This window comes from Rhea pennata, chromosome 17, assembly GCF_028389875.1.
Source record: "Rhea pennata isolate bPtePen1 chromosome 17, bPtePen1.pri, whole genome shotgun sequence".
Lineage (NCBI taxonomy): Eukaryota > Metazoa > Chordata > Aves > Rheiformes > Rheidae > Rhea > Rhea pennata.
Genome location: NC_084679.1, coordinates 3,562,416 through 3,578,646, shown reverse-complemented (window position 1 = coordinate 3,578,646; position 16,231 = coordinate 3,562,416). Strand labels below are relative to the sequence as shown.

General features: G+C 58.4%; 1 protein-coding gene across 2 annotated transcripts; it reads right to left on the bottom strand.

The window, feature by feature from the left end:
* Positions 1-30: 30 nt before the first annotated feature.
* On the bottom strand, positions 31-15,962 carry CAMKK2 (calcium/calmodulin dependent protein kinase kinase 2). Of its 2 annotated transcripts, XM_062590270.1 has the most exons (19): positions 15,883-15,945; positions 13,033-13,147; positions 12,653-12,740; positions 12,080-12,472; positions 11,358-11,405; positions 11,057-11,110; positions 10,914-10,965; positions 10,537-10,670; positions 9,705-9,741; positions 9,162-9,183; positions 8,591-8,679; positions 8,282-8,481; positions 8,133-8,186; positions 7,933-8,006; positions 7,392-7,479; positions 7,053-7,148; positions 6,499-6,627; positions 5,424-5,524; positions 31-3,338 (listed from the first exon to the last, which is right to left on the bottom strand). In XM_062590270.1, exons 4-19 carry the CDS (start codon positions 12,353-12,355, stop codon positions 3,263-3,265), a joined length of 1,530 nt encoding a protein of 509 aa, XP_062446254.1. In that variant the 5' UTR covers positions 12,356-12,472; positions 12,653-12,740; positions 13,033-13,147; positions 15,883-15,945; the 3' UTR covers positions 31-3,262. The 2 variants fall into 2 exon arrangements, with proteins under 2 accessions (XP_062446254.1, XP_062446255.1); XM_062590271.1 differs by lacking the exon at positions 13,033-13,147 and having other exon boundaries at positions 31-3,335; positions 15,883-15,962.
* Positions 15,963-16,231: the final 269 nt, after the last annotated feature.

The window sequence follows — 16,231 nt, the reverse complement described above, 5'->3', positions numbered from 1 at the left end:
AATGGCTCCACTTGATACACTAACTCAGGGTTTGGTTGCATGTTGTTTATTTCAACTTGTACAGAGAAGCTTGAACAGCTGTGTGGAAAACACTTTTTTTCCTTAGGTAATATAATTTAAAAGTGATAAATACACAGTATTTAAACTTGATACACCTGATAAAGTTAAATGCATAATAAAGGGGTAGGAATGAAACACAAGCCTTGGTCATTAAACAAAACAGTATAAAAACCTGCAATAGTTTCAGGACCTTAGAAATAGATCAATTGCCTGATAGAGACTAGGGGGTCCACCAAGAAAAACTACTCGAGACAAGAGGCCTGTTTTCCCCTTAGCACTTTCCCATGTGCTTTCAGAGCCAAAAAAAAAGGCTTAGGACCCAGCAGTAACCATAGTTAGCACTGGGCTTACTTAAAAGTAAGGGAATTGGGGAAAATCAAGCTGTAACCCAGTTCCAAGGCACAAGCAAAATCTTCACTATAAGGAAAAAAACTAGCTTCACTACTAAACAGCAGATACAGAACTGAGCAGATTTGTATATACAGTACAGCTTCTCTAACAGGTCATGCATTTAGATAAAGAGATCTTTCTCGCACATCCAAGGTTTATACTTTCATAGAACTAATCAACAAGGAAATCTACATCAAATTTCATTCAGAAACATGCATTTGGCTGCAGCTTTACTGGAGCTGGCACTAACAGATGGTCGTTTTGAGGTGTGTTTTAAGGAAGTGCTGAGCTTTGGGATGCTCATGAACCGAGCCCACTACTTTGGCCTTAAGACACTGATCCGTACTAATAGCTGAAGCCCAGTCACCATGTGGTTGGGCATCTAGGACCTGGGATAGGTTAGTCTGTTTAGAAGCTGCATTGTACCTAGCAAGCCTGTTTGGTAAGTTTAAACCACCTTGCTAGGCACTTGCCAAATCACAAAAATGGAGATAATATAGCACTAAGCATCTCTACAGCACACTCACTTTGAACAAAAGACATGCCACATATCACTCTGCAATGGCTATAAGCAGTCAGATTTTCTTCCCCCCAGAACAAGGCCACAGAACAAAACTGACCATTCTCAATCAAGTATTTCCACAATAAAAAGGTCTTGCTTTGGGGGGGGGGAGGGGCAGGTTTAGGGTGGGGGGAACATATGCAGCAGTAGCAGTGCTGACATCTGTTACGTGTTTGGTTTTCCTCTGTCTGAAGATGCAGAGCTTTGGCATAGCCTCAGACCAAACTGGGAGGAAAATCGTGCGTCTCATGGCTTCAAACTCCATAGTGCTGCTCCTAAACCATGAACCTCTGCAGAAGCTGTAGTCACTGGCTTTGGAGAAAGGCTAGCAGTACAAATTTTTGGTAATAAAATGAAATCTAGGGGAAGCATTGCTTCATGTGATCAAAAGATGCAGGGGCCCTCCTGAACAAGGGCCAGTTTGTGCAGGCACCTGTGCACTTCTTAACACCGGCCAGGCTTTAACAGAGGCCTGGCGTGACTAGGAGTTGTGGGTCAGAGCTGACTGTAGCAGGACTGAGAACATCAGCGCTCTGTTGCTGTGCACAAAATTGAGGATGGCAATGTAACAAGCCGCTTCCTAAAAGCCTACAACGGGGCAGCTGCGGCCAGAGCTGGTAGGCAGAAATCTCACCGTTACGGAAAACACTCGGATCTTGGGCCTTGCCAGTCCCTCACAAAGCTGGGACATTTGACTCGTCCCCATCGTACAGGTGCAAAGCCATTCTACGTGCCTCGTTCAAGGTGACAACCTCAGCAGTAGCAGGACTGAGAAGCCAAATCTTTTCCTTCCCTCCGTCCACAACTGCGCTTACCGTGACTCCTCTCCTCACTCGCACCGTGCCGCGCAGCCAGCTCCGCTACAGTCCGCCCTTTGCAAAGCGCAAAGAACCTGTGAAAGCGAGCCGAGACGCCAGAGTCCGTCCTGCGACGTGTTACTGAGGTTTTACAAGCACCACAAGGTAATCAGAGTAATCTGACTGAAGGTGAAAGAACTCTTCATAAGAAACACGCCACGTATTAGGTATACACTAAATTTACTAAGTTCAGTTAACAAGCCCTTGATCCACAAGCATTCACAAACTACTGGTAACAAACTTGCAAAAAATACATAGCATTGGCCCCAAAAATCGAAATTAAGAGTTTGGAAAAGAAAAATTTCTTTCAAAATTACTAGCTAATCTAAGTATTTTGTTAAGAATTCTAAGCAAGCCCTAAGTCTACACTTAAAAAATAGCGTAAGTATTGTATTATTTTTAATTGTAGTAAACCATGTAATGTACATGGAAGTGAAGGATTTTACCCTGAATTTTATATTTAACAATATACGCATCTAGGTCAAGTAAAAGATTCAGAAACAAACTTTTTTTAGTGCTTCCTCTGCTGTTCAAAACAGGCATTCAGCTAAACACCATCTTTCACTTATACGCCCGCAGCAAAAGAAAAGTTCAGACCGAACTTAAGCCCTTAACTACCTTTTCCTTTCGTACACTGAATACTTAACTTGTGAATCTCTAGTCTTACCAACATCAGGACCTTAGGAAAAGTGGCATCCTCAAACACTGTAACTAGCATTACTTTCTGAACGTCCCAGAGACGCTATTTAATACAAGTTGGCTCACAAAGGTAGGCATCCTTAAAAAAGCTGAAGAAGTGGGGTTTTTTTTGCTTTGTTCCCATGCAGTTAAAAATGTGTCAATTTAAAACAAAAACAGAACAACAAGAAAAGATGCAACAACATTTCCAGTAGGTCGTGAACTCTCAAAAGTGCATAAGTGTAGTTTTACTGTTGTGTATGCCACTTTGCAAAAGCTTCACACTTCTGTGTATGCCCATACAGCGTGTAAGATGGGCACACAACCCCCCCGGGACGCTGGCAATAGTCCCTGTGAATTATTTGGCATTAAAACCATGTAAAAGCAGTCTCAACTGCATTCTGTCTGCTTTTTTTTTTTTTTTTGCAAAGCACTGTTGCTGCTCACCATAGCTCACCTTTCGCGTCTCCGCCAGCACCCTTCCCGCGATAAGTCAGCAGTCCAAGCAATCGGAGATGTTCAATGTTTATGACAAGTACTGTAGTCGGATGTCTTACAACATGCTGCTATGTAAGCTCTACATCCAGCATTATACGGAAATAGCGCCACGTCATGCTGTGTTCGGTGTAGGCTCTGTTAATAGCCATCATCCTCGGCTGCACGCTTTAGAAAGCGCCCCAGACCGCGTTGCTCAACAGAACCACAACGTTGCTGCTCATGAAAGAACTTCCTCCTCTCCCACGTTAGGCAGGTCATTGCACCTCAGGTTGTCCTCGCTGCCTTGCTTCCTGCTTTAGAAGGAAATAAAACATGTTAGTCTCTTTGCCAGCAATCCTTTTCTTGGGCTAGGGTAAGGAGGAGCAGAAAGGTGTATTTGGGTTCCCAACACATCATTTTATGAGCAGGGAAAAGGACCAAACACCAACTAGAGTTCTGCTGGAATCCATAGCACCATCACAAGCCCGTTCCTTCAGGCACCGCAGCGCTAAATAGCTGTGACAGCACAGACCAGGGAGGAATCAGCATCGTAACGACCACGGGGTAATTCAGGAACACCGGCGAGAAGCAGCGATGCCACCTTGCAGAGACCGGGCTAACGCCCAGGGAAGAGCCTCACGTGGAGGCTGCGGTACGGGAGAGGGTGGGAAACGGTGAAGGGATTCGTTTTGAAAGGGACCTGGCTAACTTCAGCTTGGTAAATATCATGATCCCTCTCCAGAAACGTAACACTAGAAATTGCTGTTCTGACACGGCAATTGTGTGTTTTGTGTATTTTGGAAGCAATCCCACGCTGCAAGTTGTAGGTACAGTCTGACGGTACCAGGAGTCACACGTATTGAGGACAAGGCACCCCTGGGCAAGGCGAGCTTCCAGAGGCCAAGATACCACCCAACCCTGGCTCAGTAACTCGGAAGAAGGAATTTCATTAGTATTTCCTAACGTCTTATTCAATCCCCCTGCAGAGACGCGCATTTAACCCAGTGAACATCCGGGTGGAAAATACCTCGTATAAATCCACTCTCCAAGGGGATTTGAGAGGATTTGGTTGCTTGGATGGACTAAAGCCTTGGCTGTGGAGAAGACCAGGATCCAATGCGTTATGCAGCCGAGCCACTTAAGTTGATGCTATTCAACTTGGGGAGCATTTTAATAAAATAAACATGCTCCTTAGCAGGCAAAAGAGCAAGCAGCGGAGGCCAGCAGCAGTGCTCGGAGCTGTGCCACGTAGCCTCTCGCCGCAAGGGTCGCTTCTGGCGTGGCGCACGGGCCCAGGATTAAGAGACCCAGCGAGTGTTTTGATTACTGTGGGGAATTAAAGGCATTGGGGGGAGGAGGAAGGGGAAAAAAGAAAAATCATCCAAGAAATTTCCATTCAACCCTTTGCAAGACAACGGCAGAAACCAGAATCCAAACTGCAGCCTTCACCCCGAGCCCGGAGAAGCGACGCAGGCTGATTCACCAGGACGGCGAAGGCCATCGGCCCCCGGTGCATCCGGCCCGCAAAGCCTTATGCAGCCCAGGCAGGGGGGCAGAGGGGAAAAAGAAAGAGAAAAAAGAAAAGAAAAAGAGCAAGCAACGCTGCGGTGCAGCCCGAGGAGGGGTTTGGTTTCACCCGCAAGGACTCTGGATCCTGTTTTTGCAGCACAATGTTGTACAAAGGACTGGTCCCCAGTGAAGCGGCCGCGTCCCGCCGGCTGTTTGGGTGCTGACCCGACCACCCGCCCGGCAGCAAAAGGAGCTACCGCAGCCCGTCGCTGCCCTGTGCAGCCACGAGCACGGAAACGCCGGGGGAGGCCTGGCAGCGGCAAAGACAGGAATTTCACCAGTCACCACCAGCTTCAGTGGGAATCCGAGTTCACTCCCAGCCTATAAATAAGGCCTTGTTAGGAGCGAGTGCCCCAGTGCAGGAATACGCTGCTCTGCGAGAAACGGAGGGTGACGGCAGGCTGGGGAGAGCTCATTTGCTCTATACACTTATTTATTTGCATTTATGTGAGCCGTTAGCAGCCCCTGGATGAGCCTGAGGAGCAGCCGTTGTCCTCGAGCGGAAAGGCCCTTTGCCAACCTCCCTCCCTGCGGCGCAAGGAGAGAAAAATCCAGCCTGAGCAGCCGCCCGCGCTCCACCACGGCGGGGAGGCCAGCGCCAGGAGCGTCCCCAGGGCACCGCGGGGAGAGAAGAGCAACTCCGGGCTCCGGCGACGCCGGATCGCCGTGCCGAGAAACCGCCACGACCGTTTCCGTGGACCGATCCGTCCAAACCGCCTTCCGTCCCGAGCTCGGGACGGTGCCCAGCGAAGCGCGGACCCGCGCGCAGCAAAGGCTGCTCGGCGGCAATCCCTGCCCCTCCGGGGCCGCGCCGAGACGAAGGCACTTACGTCAGCAGGTTCCCGGGCGCAGACAGCGACCGCTCCTCTCGCTTGCTGCCCTCGAAGGGGTTCCCAAACGATCGCTTCCTGATCATCGTTTTAACCAGGATCTGCAAGACCAGATTGGGGACTGCCGGGGGGCTGCTGCTCGCCCGAGGCCCCTTTCCTTCAAGGGCAGCAGGAGCATCTCGAGCTACTGCCCAACTAGTTCAGGAAACTACTGCAAACACAGCAAAGTTTCCTTTTGGAAAAAACAAATAAATAAAGAGGACGTTTACAACTGTCCAGCTGCTTCGTACAGAAAACCGGCATCCTCATCCAAAAACTCAAAACGCAGCAGCCGAACACGCAAACGACTGTCACGTTGGATGCGAGAGGTGGAAAGGAGAACAAAACGGAAGCGTGGGCAGGTTTTCTCCCACAGGAAGCAGGTTTTGCCAATTACTGAATTCTGCAACTGCAATTTTGCAGTTGCTTGAGATTACCTGAAAGAAGAGTTCATAGGAAAGGGACGGGGAGAAGGGAAGGAACGAACACCATTTTGCTTTAATGTTTACCAAAACCAACCCGGAAAATTGGCAGTTTGTCTAGCATTGGCCCCAAAACGCAAAGTTACAAAGCTCCAACGGCAGCGTGAGATTTCTGGGACCAGAGCGAGCGCTGCGGCTGTCCCCGCTCCGCCCTGCACCCGCCTGGGTACCAGAGCTGCTGGGAGCAGCGAGAACCACCTGGGCAAGGAGAAAAACCGCTGCTCCGGCCGCAGTTTTAAGCAGCAAAACACACTTATTTGACAAGCTGGGAAGCTCACCACTGTCGCCCGAGGCCGACAGCACCGCAGCAGGGCCCTGGGGCTGGGCCTCCCCGTTCCTCACGGTACGGGGGCTCGTGGGCACCCACGGGAACCTCCGCTCCGGAGGTTCCCAGCTGCCGACCGCCGGAAAAACACAGCAGGGAAGCAGCACTGGCTCCGCGTCCGCTCTGAACACCCCCTCCCCGGCCTGGCAGCCCCGGGGCCGGAGGAGTGTCGCCGCAGCGGGCGAGGGCGAAAGCCGGGGCGGCCGGCGCGGGGCGGCCTCGTGCTCACCACGGTGGCCAGGCTGGGGATGTGCTTGACCGAGTTCTCCACCTCCTCCTCCGTCACCTCGACCAGCGTGCAGTTCTCGTCCTCCGTGGGCAGCAGCTCCGCGCCGTTCTTGGTCGCCCAGGGGTGTAACTTCAATTAATAACACAGCCTGTTCAGGGACGATTTCCTCTTTTTCGTAATTAAAACGAGACAAACGCAGCGACGAGCGCACGCCCTCGCCGAGCTGGTGGCGCCGGACACTGGTGGGAGATTCCCGGGCTTCGGCCGAGCGCCGGTCTCGTCTGGACCCCTCCCTGGTCCCCAGGAGGGTGAGCGAAACCCCCCTCCGAACCTCCCCCCTCCTTTTCCCCGAGGCAGCAGCGACTCGTTCCCGATCGGACGCGCGGGCGGCAGCGGGGGGAGCGCAGCGAGCCCTAGCCTCGGCCGGGAGGGATCGGTCGGCGGGAGGCGGCGGGACGCCCCTCTCCGCCCTCGCCCACACACCTGGAGTCCTTGGCCGTCGCAGGAGGAACGCAAAAGGATTCAGCAAGTCCCCCGCAATCCTTTCCCCCTACCTTCGTCTCCATTTTCTCAGCTTCTCGCCCCTTCCAGCGTCCCGCAGGGGCGGAGGACCAGAAATCTCCTGCGAAAGGCTGTTGCACAGTACTTTCCTGGTAGCAGAGGAAATACTGTACTCAGGGGTTTTCCTTTAGCCTTGCGCTTCTGTAGGCACCAAAGGTCCCAAAGCTGAGAAGGTCCAGGAGGGGGGGAAAGGAACCGGGACTTACCTGCCTCGGGCCACGCAGGGAGGGAGCACCTAGCCTGCAGGGATCGCAGCGACTCCCGAAAAAGCCGAGCGAGGAGAACCCGAGAGGTGGGACGCCGCGGCTAACACCGGGGCTTCGCGCCAGTACCTTGATTTCTGGGACCGAAATCCTCGATTCGGGGTTTTTGTCCAGCATCCGCGTAATCAAATCCTTCAAGAAGTCTGTAACTTCCGGCCTTGGGAAAGGAGAGAGGGGGAAGAGGAGTCGCGGGGAGGGCGCCCGTCCGCTCCCCGTCCCTCCCCGAGCGCCCCGGGAGCAAAGCCCCTTCCCGCCTGGATGGGCATCGAATCCACCCCTGGCCAGGAGCCAGCGAGTAAAAAGGTGAATTAATTTGCTCAAATATTTCTGCAATTGAAACTACTCTTTCTTCGACAACGGCAAACCAACAGGCGTCGTCTTCGTGTCCAACGCAAAGGGAGTTTTCCAGGGCCGAGAGCAGGCCTCACGGGCTGAGTTTTACAAAACCACAACAGGGCCAAGAGGGCCAACAGGGCCAGCCTCGCTGGGGCAGCCTCCGAGAAAACAGCTCTCGGCAGCTTCAAAGGAAGGGCTGAGGGGGCTTTGGGGGTTTTTTGGACTTTTTTTTTCTTTTTTTTTTTTTTTTTTTGGTGCGTGTGTGTGTACTTACTGGTCTGGGAACTCCAAGGTTTGAGTCTTGATTTTATTGTGTAAACTCAGGATCCTTTCATCCATAAAAGGACACTAGTGGCAAAAACAAAGAGCAACGCAGAAAGCAACAATGTCTGTTAAGAAAGGGGGCGGCTGGGCAGCCAGGCGAACACCCGCGGCGGGTCTGCAGGGAACGAAATGAAAAATAGTGCCCCTTACCTGCCCAAACACGAAGCAGTAAAGCGTGATTCCCATGGCCCAGACATCCAAAGCCTTTGGGGAGAAGAAAGCACAGTCAGCCTGGGAACAGGAGACAAAGCACGTGCAAGGAAGGTAATTACAAAAATCCCCACGTCGCAATTAAATACCTTCCCAGAGAAGATTTTCCTGGTTTCCGAGAGCGTCTCCGGTGCCATGAACGCCGGGGTGCCCACCGTGTTGGTGAGGAGGGCGTCAGCACCCTTGAACTCGTTGCTCACGCCGAAGTCGGCGATCTTGACGTGCCCGTCTTCCCCAACGAGGAGGTTGGAAGGTTTAATGTCCCGGTGGATAATCTTCTGATAGTGCACTGCAACCACAGGAGCACCGAGGAGCTCGACAGCCGCAGCTCGCAACGGCGCCGCTGCAAAGCCGTGCAACGCGCCGTCAAACGCCACGCTGTGTGCCCAGACACTCACAGTATTCAATGCCCTTGATGAGGTCCTGAAAGTAGAAGCGAGCCTTATCTTCGGTGAGAGGTTTCAAGGTTGGGATTTCCATCACGGGCCTGCAAAGGCGACAGAGGGAGAGCGGAGCTCGTGTCGCCTCCGGAGGCGCCGCGCAAGGTCCGAGGGCTTTGGGGGTTCCCGGCGACGGGGGACAACAGCAGGCAGCCGCCACGTCGAGCGTGCCCGGGGGGTTCCCACGCAGGCAGGGCTCGGCCGTCCCCTCCCCTCTCCAAAACGCCGGGAGCAGCCGGGGGCAGGTTTAGGGGCACGGAGGGTGGCGGCGCAAGATGCGAGAGCGTCTCAAAGCACCGCGCTGCCTATTCCCCGCACGCAGCTACCCGCAGCCACCGGTCACCGCCTGCGCTGTTCATCAGCCGTGCCGCGGTGGAAACAGGCAGCGGAGAAGCTGCCCGAGCCCCGGCGGGAAACCCGGCATCAGCCTCTTCCCTGGCACCTCCGCATTTGGCTTCAGGGGATGGCGACCTGCTGCGTACAAACCTGTCTCGCTTCAACGGGTCTGGGTCTGGAATTCAATGCTTACCCTTGCTTCACCAGCTCAAACACTGAAACGCAAAGGAGAAGGCGATTACGTGTGGGTTAGGGCTTCCCCCAGCCAAGTCCCAGCACACAAGCAAATATTTTTAGCATTAAATTATGAAAATAATACATTAACAAAAAAGGAGATGCTATCTTATGCTAGGCACGCACAATTTGGGATGCTTCTGTCTCCAATTAGAAGAGCCACGCATGAAGTAAGCTCAGACATCGAAAGGATCTTATGTGCCTTACAATACTATTTGCCCAAAAAGCTTTTTTTGCACTTTTCCCAGCAGCACTTTGAAGGGGATGTTGCCAGCTGCCTTCCTAGCTACCCACTGTCAGCAAGGCGAAACAGGCTCCCTCCCTGGTGCACACCAAACCCCAGGGTTTGGCTGTGCCACCAACATAAAACCCGCGCTCGGAGCACGCTGAAATCCTCGGCCCTGAAGGCACTGCCTGCCCCCCGCTTAGCGCAATCCGAACACGGACGGCGGTGCCGGGACGCCGGCGGCACCGCGGGCGCCGGCCGGGGCGGCTCGCTTACCCATGTACAGGTGGTCCTCGCTGGGGTCATCCAGCACCTGCCGCAACAAGAGACAACGGGATGGAACGAAAGCAGGAAAAAGAAACGACCGCCTTGCGGGTGAGCCGTCGTGATTTATTTGTCCCAGTTCTGCCCCAAGCCCCCCCGGAAGCTATGTGAATCGGGGTCCCAGGATACGGCTTCAGGTAGGCAGGTGAAGGTGGGATGGCAGGAAATCAGAGCAAACCCAGCACCTCGCACGTGCAGACCCACGTCATCTGCTGTAATTATTCAGGCACACGGCAGGAACAAGCAGTCGACAAGAGCTGCCTGGAGTGAGGCTGCCCGTTGTACGAGGGCAGGCTGCGAGGACGAGGAAGGAGAGGAAGAGGAGGAGGTGGTGCCACCTGCCCTGGGGTACCCAAAGGCTCCCGGGCACCAGCCCCGTCCTGGAAGCTCCCCCATTTCTCTAAGAGCCCGGCCAAGGGCTCTGCTTCGCGGCCTGCCATCTCCCTTGCAGTCACTCGCCTTTAGAAACCCGGCTAGCAGCATTTTAATTTCAAAATTCAATATCCAATGACCTCTAAGGGTCTTTGTACCCGCCAGCCCTAAGCAACGTGGAGGCTACCCAGAGCCGACCCGTGGTCTCTCTCCCTTCTGCAGAAACCTTCGGGACATCATTTCCTCCTCAAAACTAATCTGAACTTTTCTGCTTCTTCAAAGGAATCGCAGTATTTCTGCAGTTCTCTTTCAGGGAGGAAAATAAAGTTCTCTTTCGGGTGGAGGGAGGGGGAAAAAAGACCATTTCAAGAAAACGGACATCGCTCCCCCGCGATGGCCGACTGCCGCTCACCTCCACCAGCTTCACCACGTTGGGGTGGTCTAGCTTCTTCAGGATGGCAATCTCTTGGTAGACCTGCTCGATGGGCCCTTTGGGTTGCACGCAGCCTTCGGAGGCGGCCTTGGCGCCGCGGGGAGGCGGGCGGCCTGCGGGAAAGGGCAAAGAGGGGTTTTTCTGCCACTGGCACGAGAGGTAACGAAGCAGCAGGGTACTAAAAGCAACCACCTCCGTGCCCGGGGCTGGGAAAGGCCCGAGGAGCCCCGCTCTGGCACTCAAGCACCCAAACCCTCCTCGGGAGGCAACAGGAGCGAGAACAGGTCTGATTTCAGGCAGGAAAAGGGGGAAAAGATATCAAAGTGGATGTGCCCCGGCCTCCCGCCCCCACTTACGGGGGAAGCCCGCTTGTCTCATCAGCTTCTTCTTGGAGAGGACCTTCATTGCCTGCAAGACAGCCCAGGAGCCAGTGAGGCCGGCTCGCGGGGCCCACCGGCGCCGACCGTGGGGCTCGGGGCCCGGCGCCGGCAGCACTCACATAGTAGGTGTTGTCGTCCTCGTTGTAGGCCAGCTTCACGACACCGTAGGAGCCCTGCGGGGAGAGACGCGAGCCGTGGGCGCGGGGCTCCTCCAGGACCGGAGGGGGACAAGGGGGAAAGGGGGAATACCCCATTTCGCTCAAGGGAGGGTGGAAGGGAACCAAAAACAATAATAATTACAACGGGCCCGACCCTAGGGAGCCTGAAAGCACCGCGGGGCTTGCTGCAGTGGGGCAGGAGCACCCCAACGGCGCCTGCGCCCCGCATCCCCGTCCGGCACCGAAGCAGGGGAACATTCACCTTTCCGATCTCGTCCTTGAGCTTGTACTGGTTGAGCTGCACGCAGTCCTGCGAAGGGAGCAAGGGGCGAGTCGGGCGCGAGCCGCATAACCCGCCACCGACGCGTTTGCTTGCTTTCGCGCCCAGGCAGGAGCCGTCCGCAGCGCAGCGAGTGCCGGGAGCGTCAGCGGCCCCACTGGAGGCAAACGGTGACGCTGGAGCCCGTTAAATCACGGGCAAAACTTTCCCTGCGAACCACGAACACGCCGCTCCGCTCTGCGGTCAAGCACTCGGCGGGACAGCGAGGAACAAGGCCGGCTGGGGCCGGAAGGGTTTGACTTCATTAGCGGTAAACGACCGCCCTTCGGCACTCCGCAGATAGCTAACGAGCAGCGAGCAGCGTTAAAGTCACGGCAGGCAACGCCGTCCGCGGGGGCGGAACGGCAGCGCAAAGTGTGGCAGTGGGAGGGAAGTAACGGGCCAAAGCAAGCTTAGCACTACCCCGGCAGCGAGCGACCCATCTCCAGGCTGACCGTCCCCAAAACCCTCTGCTGCTCGGGCCGAACCCCCTTCGGAGCTTGCAGAACGCCCTGCTGCAAAGATGATCCCCAGAAGAATTAAACATCGTGCAAAATAAATAAATAGATAGACAGATAGATAGATAAAACGAGCTAAAAGCAATGCTGCTCGAGAGAAAAGCCCGCGGGGAAGCCAGAGAAACCTCTCCCCCCCCCAGCCCTCACCTGCAAGCCGGTGATGGAGACGCGGTTGGACTCCACCGTGGGCCGGCGGGGCAGCCGCGGGGAGGCGTGCGGGGACGTCACCGGCGAGTAGGGCAGCGACGGGTAGATGAAGCGCTCGGGGGCGGCCTCGGCGCCGGCGGGCGAGCGGGCGGGCTGCGGGCGCTCCTGCAGCGAGAGCTTGCGGCCGGAGAGGCCGAGCTTCGCCCGCGGCTCCCGCGCCTCCTCGGGGAGGCCGTCGGGCGCCCCCGGGCGCCGGGTGCCGTCGGGCTCCTCCATGGCGGGGCCGGGAGCGTCACGGCAGAGGGGCTGCCGGGCGAGCGAGCTGCCGGGGACGCGGGACGGCACGGTGCGGGCGCCGGCCTCGTCCCCGCCGCCGGGGCCGCGCCATGGGGGCTGCGAACACAGCGCGCCGTCAGCCCCCGCAGCGCGCCGAGACCCGGCACCCTTGTCGCAGATATATCTCCCCCCCCGCCACCGCCACCTCGGATTAATCACCGCGAGGCGACAGCGCCGGCACCACCCGCGCTAAGGAAACGGCACCCCCGGCCCAAACGGGAGCCCGGAGCCGCTTACCAGGAGGCGGGCGCAGGATCCGGCGCCGGATGGATCGATGCTGCGTCGCTCCGTCTGCCGGGCGCGGGGCAAAGCCGGCTCCTGAAGCCTGGAACGAAGGAGAAGCCCGTTAGCGACAAAAGGGAAGGCGGCGGCGGCGCGAATCCCGCTGCGTCGGGTCCCGGCGTGAGCTCTGCCCGCCAGGTCCTGGGCGCCACCGCGCTCCCCGAGCGCCGGCCCCAACCCGGCCGCGGCTCCCGCGACGAGGCGCTATCGCTCTTCCCTCCTGCGGCACCGGTTTATTTTTAATTTCTAGGTTGACAAGTTGCCACAGAGCCAAATAGGAAAAAAAAAAAAAAAAAAAAAAAAAAATCCCGAAACGCACGGCCCAGATCCAGCACCTCGGAATAAAGATTTATCTCGTTTTCCTGCGTGTCGCTCCCACAACTCAGCGAGGCGGCTGTTTAAAATTAGACCCGCGCAGAAAACGTCCAAGGCGTTGTTCCTCGAGCATCGCTGCTCCGAATCAGTGGGGCAAAAATGACATGTCAAATATAAAAACAAAACAAAAAAAAAGGAAAACACCAAGAAAAATAAAATAAACAAAGAGAAATAACCCGGCGGGCGCTGGCAAAGCCTCACCCGACGCTGCAAAACCCGGGACGGGAGCCACCGCGCGCGAGCCTGCCCGGCGCACGGCAGCCCGGCGGCTGCAAAGCCCCCGCGGCAGCAGAGGCGGGCGGGCGCGGGGCCGGCGCGGACGCGGGGCTCGTTCAGGAGCACGCGTTAACGCGAGCGAGCGGCTTTGCCCCCCGCTCCCGGGGGCGGACGGCTCCGGAGGCTGCTCTCCGTTGGCGGCCGGCGGTTTTGGGCCCCGCGCCAGCGGATATAAATAGCTGCCCCGCGAACCAGGGATGGAGCCCGAATGCCGGGCCCTCGCCGTAAAGCTCGGCGGCGCGGTGGGAAAAGCACCAAAAAAGGAAGCGCCGCGGGATGGTCCCGGCGCGAGAAGCGGCGGCAGAAGGGCTGCGGGGACGGCGGCCTCCCCGGCGCGCGCCCACCCGCCGGGCGAGGGGCTGCACGGAGCCGCCTCTGGAAGAGGCAGGGCTGGCAGCACAGATCCGCCCCGCAGCCGGCGCGGGGCGAAACCCGCTCCCACGCGGGTGCCCGACCGCCGGACGCCCCGCCGCGCCTCATGCCGTTCGGGAGCCGAGCGCGCCCCGGCCGCCGCCGCTTAATCGGCTCGGCCGGGATAAGCGCCTCCGGGCTGATTAACTCGAGCAGGCTGCCCGCGGCTCGGCTCGGCGGCCAGGCTGGAAGTCATCCGAGCGCCACCGGGACGGCTTGGGGTGGGGGACTGGCCAGGCACTGTCACTGTGCAAGAGAGGCTGGCTTTGAATTTGGGTTTTTTTTCCCCGTTCCGCGCGAGCGAAGGGGCTGAGAATGAGGTTTCGCAGCAATCGCCTTTCCAGAGCTCCCGTCACCGAGCGAGCCCCTCCGGCTCCGGAGGGCGTGCGGGTATGGCCAGGAGCCCGCGCGGTACCTTCCGCGGCCCGGCCGCGCGGCGAGGGACCGGCTCTCCCTCGGGAAGCACGCGGGACGCCGAGGAGGAGAGCGACAGCAGCCACCGCCACAGGAAAAAGCTGCAGCGGGAGCAAGAAACCCAGGAGGTGAAACAGCGTTTGGGGGGCTCCGGCTTTACCGGCGCACCCTGACCGTCATGGGAGGGAAACGGGCGCGTTCGGGTCCCAGATCCCTTTGGTCTTGTCTTCAAAGCAGAAAGCGCACCAAATCCTCAGGAAAGGCAGCCGCAAGGCACGCACAGCCCGCGCCCGCTGCGGCAGGACTACCCGAGCAACCGGCCTCGCCGCTAACCCGGGGCGGAGAGGGGTATTAAAACGGAAAACGCTGCGGGCAGCCTCTCCCCGCTGGCGTGCTCCCGTTCGCCCTTCCAGCCCCCGAAAGGCCCTTCTGGCTCGTCAGCCCCCCGTTTCCTCCCGGGGCTTCGATTCCGCCCGCTCCTTCTGCGGGCGTTTCTCGGCGCGGTGATCCCGAAGGAGCAGTGCCGCCGCGACGGTCGCCCCGTTTCCCGGGCCGCCGGCCCTCCCCGCTCGCGCGAGGCTTTCAGGGACGGGTTTTGCAGCGTCCCCGGCACTCGGAGCGCGGTCCTTGCTGAGGACGAGCGGATTTTGGCATCAGTTACTGGTTCTCGGCGGCTGCCGGGCAGAGACCCGCCGCCAGTTTGCTTTCGGCGGTCACCGGCGGCGGCACCATCAATCTCGCGCCGCCCCGTCCCTCCCGGCCCTGTCGGAAAGGTATCAGTCACTGCCGTGACTGTCTGCCTCCACGCCCGACTTCTGATGGAAACAAATTCTCTCGGCAGCTTCCCTGGAAGTCGGAGGACACCCAAAATAACAGGAGCAGCCCGCGCCGCTGCTCCCGTCCCCGCTGCCTCCCGGGGAAGCGCGAAAGCCTTCCTCCACCGCCCAGCTCGTCCAAAACAACGCGGAAAGAATTAAAAAAGAGGAGAAAAAAAGGCGGGGGGGGGGAAGCATTATAGTACCTCGCCGCGTTACAGCGGCGGGAAGCTGAACAGCAGGCCCTCTGCGTTTGGCAGCAGCGTCTGATACTGCTTAAGCGACGTGTAGTAACTACCCCGAAAGGCAGCGGCAGCCCCAGGCCGCCGGCAGCTCCCGCAGGGGCCCCGGCCCGGCTGCGGCCGAGCCGAGCCGAGCCGAGCCGCGCCGTGCCGAGCCGAGCCGAGCCGCGCCGCGCCCGCCGCCCGCTCAAGGCCGCGGCCGGGCCGCCCGGCTCGCCGGCCTGCCCGACCCGCTGCAGCCCCCCCGGGAGCTGAGTTTGGCCCTTCTCAGCGCGGAGCCTCCAAAGCGGCCCCAGCCGCCGGCCCGGGGGGGGGGGGGGGGGGGGGGGAGGCGAAACGCGGCGCCGGGGCCTCCCGGCCGCAGCAACGCCCGCGGCAGCCTCGCCCGCAGCCTCGGCCCTCCCTCCCTCGCCCGCACCTTCCTCCTCCTCCTCCTCCTCCTGCCCCCCTGCCGGGGCCGCGCACCTGCGGGAGGGCGGCGGCCCCGAGCATCCGCCGGCGGCGGGGAAAAATCTCCCCGCACGGGAAAATTCAAAGCCACCGATTTGGTTTCCCTCTCCCTCTCCCTCCCCCCCCAATCCCCTCCCGCCGCCAAAATCCCCGCTACCGGCCAGGCCGCGCAAAGGCCGCGCAAAGGCCGCTCCGCGCCGACCTGCGCCGCTGCCGCCGGCGGGGCCGCAGCCCCGGAGCCGCCCGCCCGGCGCCGCCTTCGCTTTCGGTTCCGCTCCGGCGGCGGCAGCCGGCGACGGAGGGAGGGAAGGAGGGAGGGAGGGAAGAAGGGAGGGAGGCCCCGCTCCGCCCCGGGGAAGGGGAGGTTTCCCCGCGGGCAGCCGCATCCTGCCCCCCCACCCCCGCCCAAACATTTTTTTTTTCATTTTTTTTTAAAGCTTTCTAGCGTTGATCGGCCCCAAAACTCACCTCCCCCCCCCCAGCCCCGTACCGGCTGCGGGCCCCGGGCCCCGCCTGGGCGCCCCGCTGCTCCGGGCCCTTCGCCCAGCCCC

Excerpts from the sequence above, each read along its gene's own strand:
- CAMKK2 (XM_062590270.1), bottom strand. The coding sequence starts at position 12,355 with ATGGAGGAGCCCGACGGCACCCGGCGCCCGGGGGCGCCCGACGGCCTC. Across the intron at positions 9,742-10,536 it reads ACGTGGTGAAGCTGGTGGAG|GTGCTGGATGACCCCAGCGA; the intron begins GTGAGCGGCAGT and ends TTGTTGCGGCAG. Across the intron at positions 8,680-9,161 it reads TTTGAGCTGGTGAAGCAAGG|GCCCGTGATGGAAATCCCAA; the intron begins GTAAGCATTGAA and ends TCGCCTTTGCAG.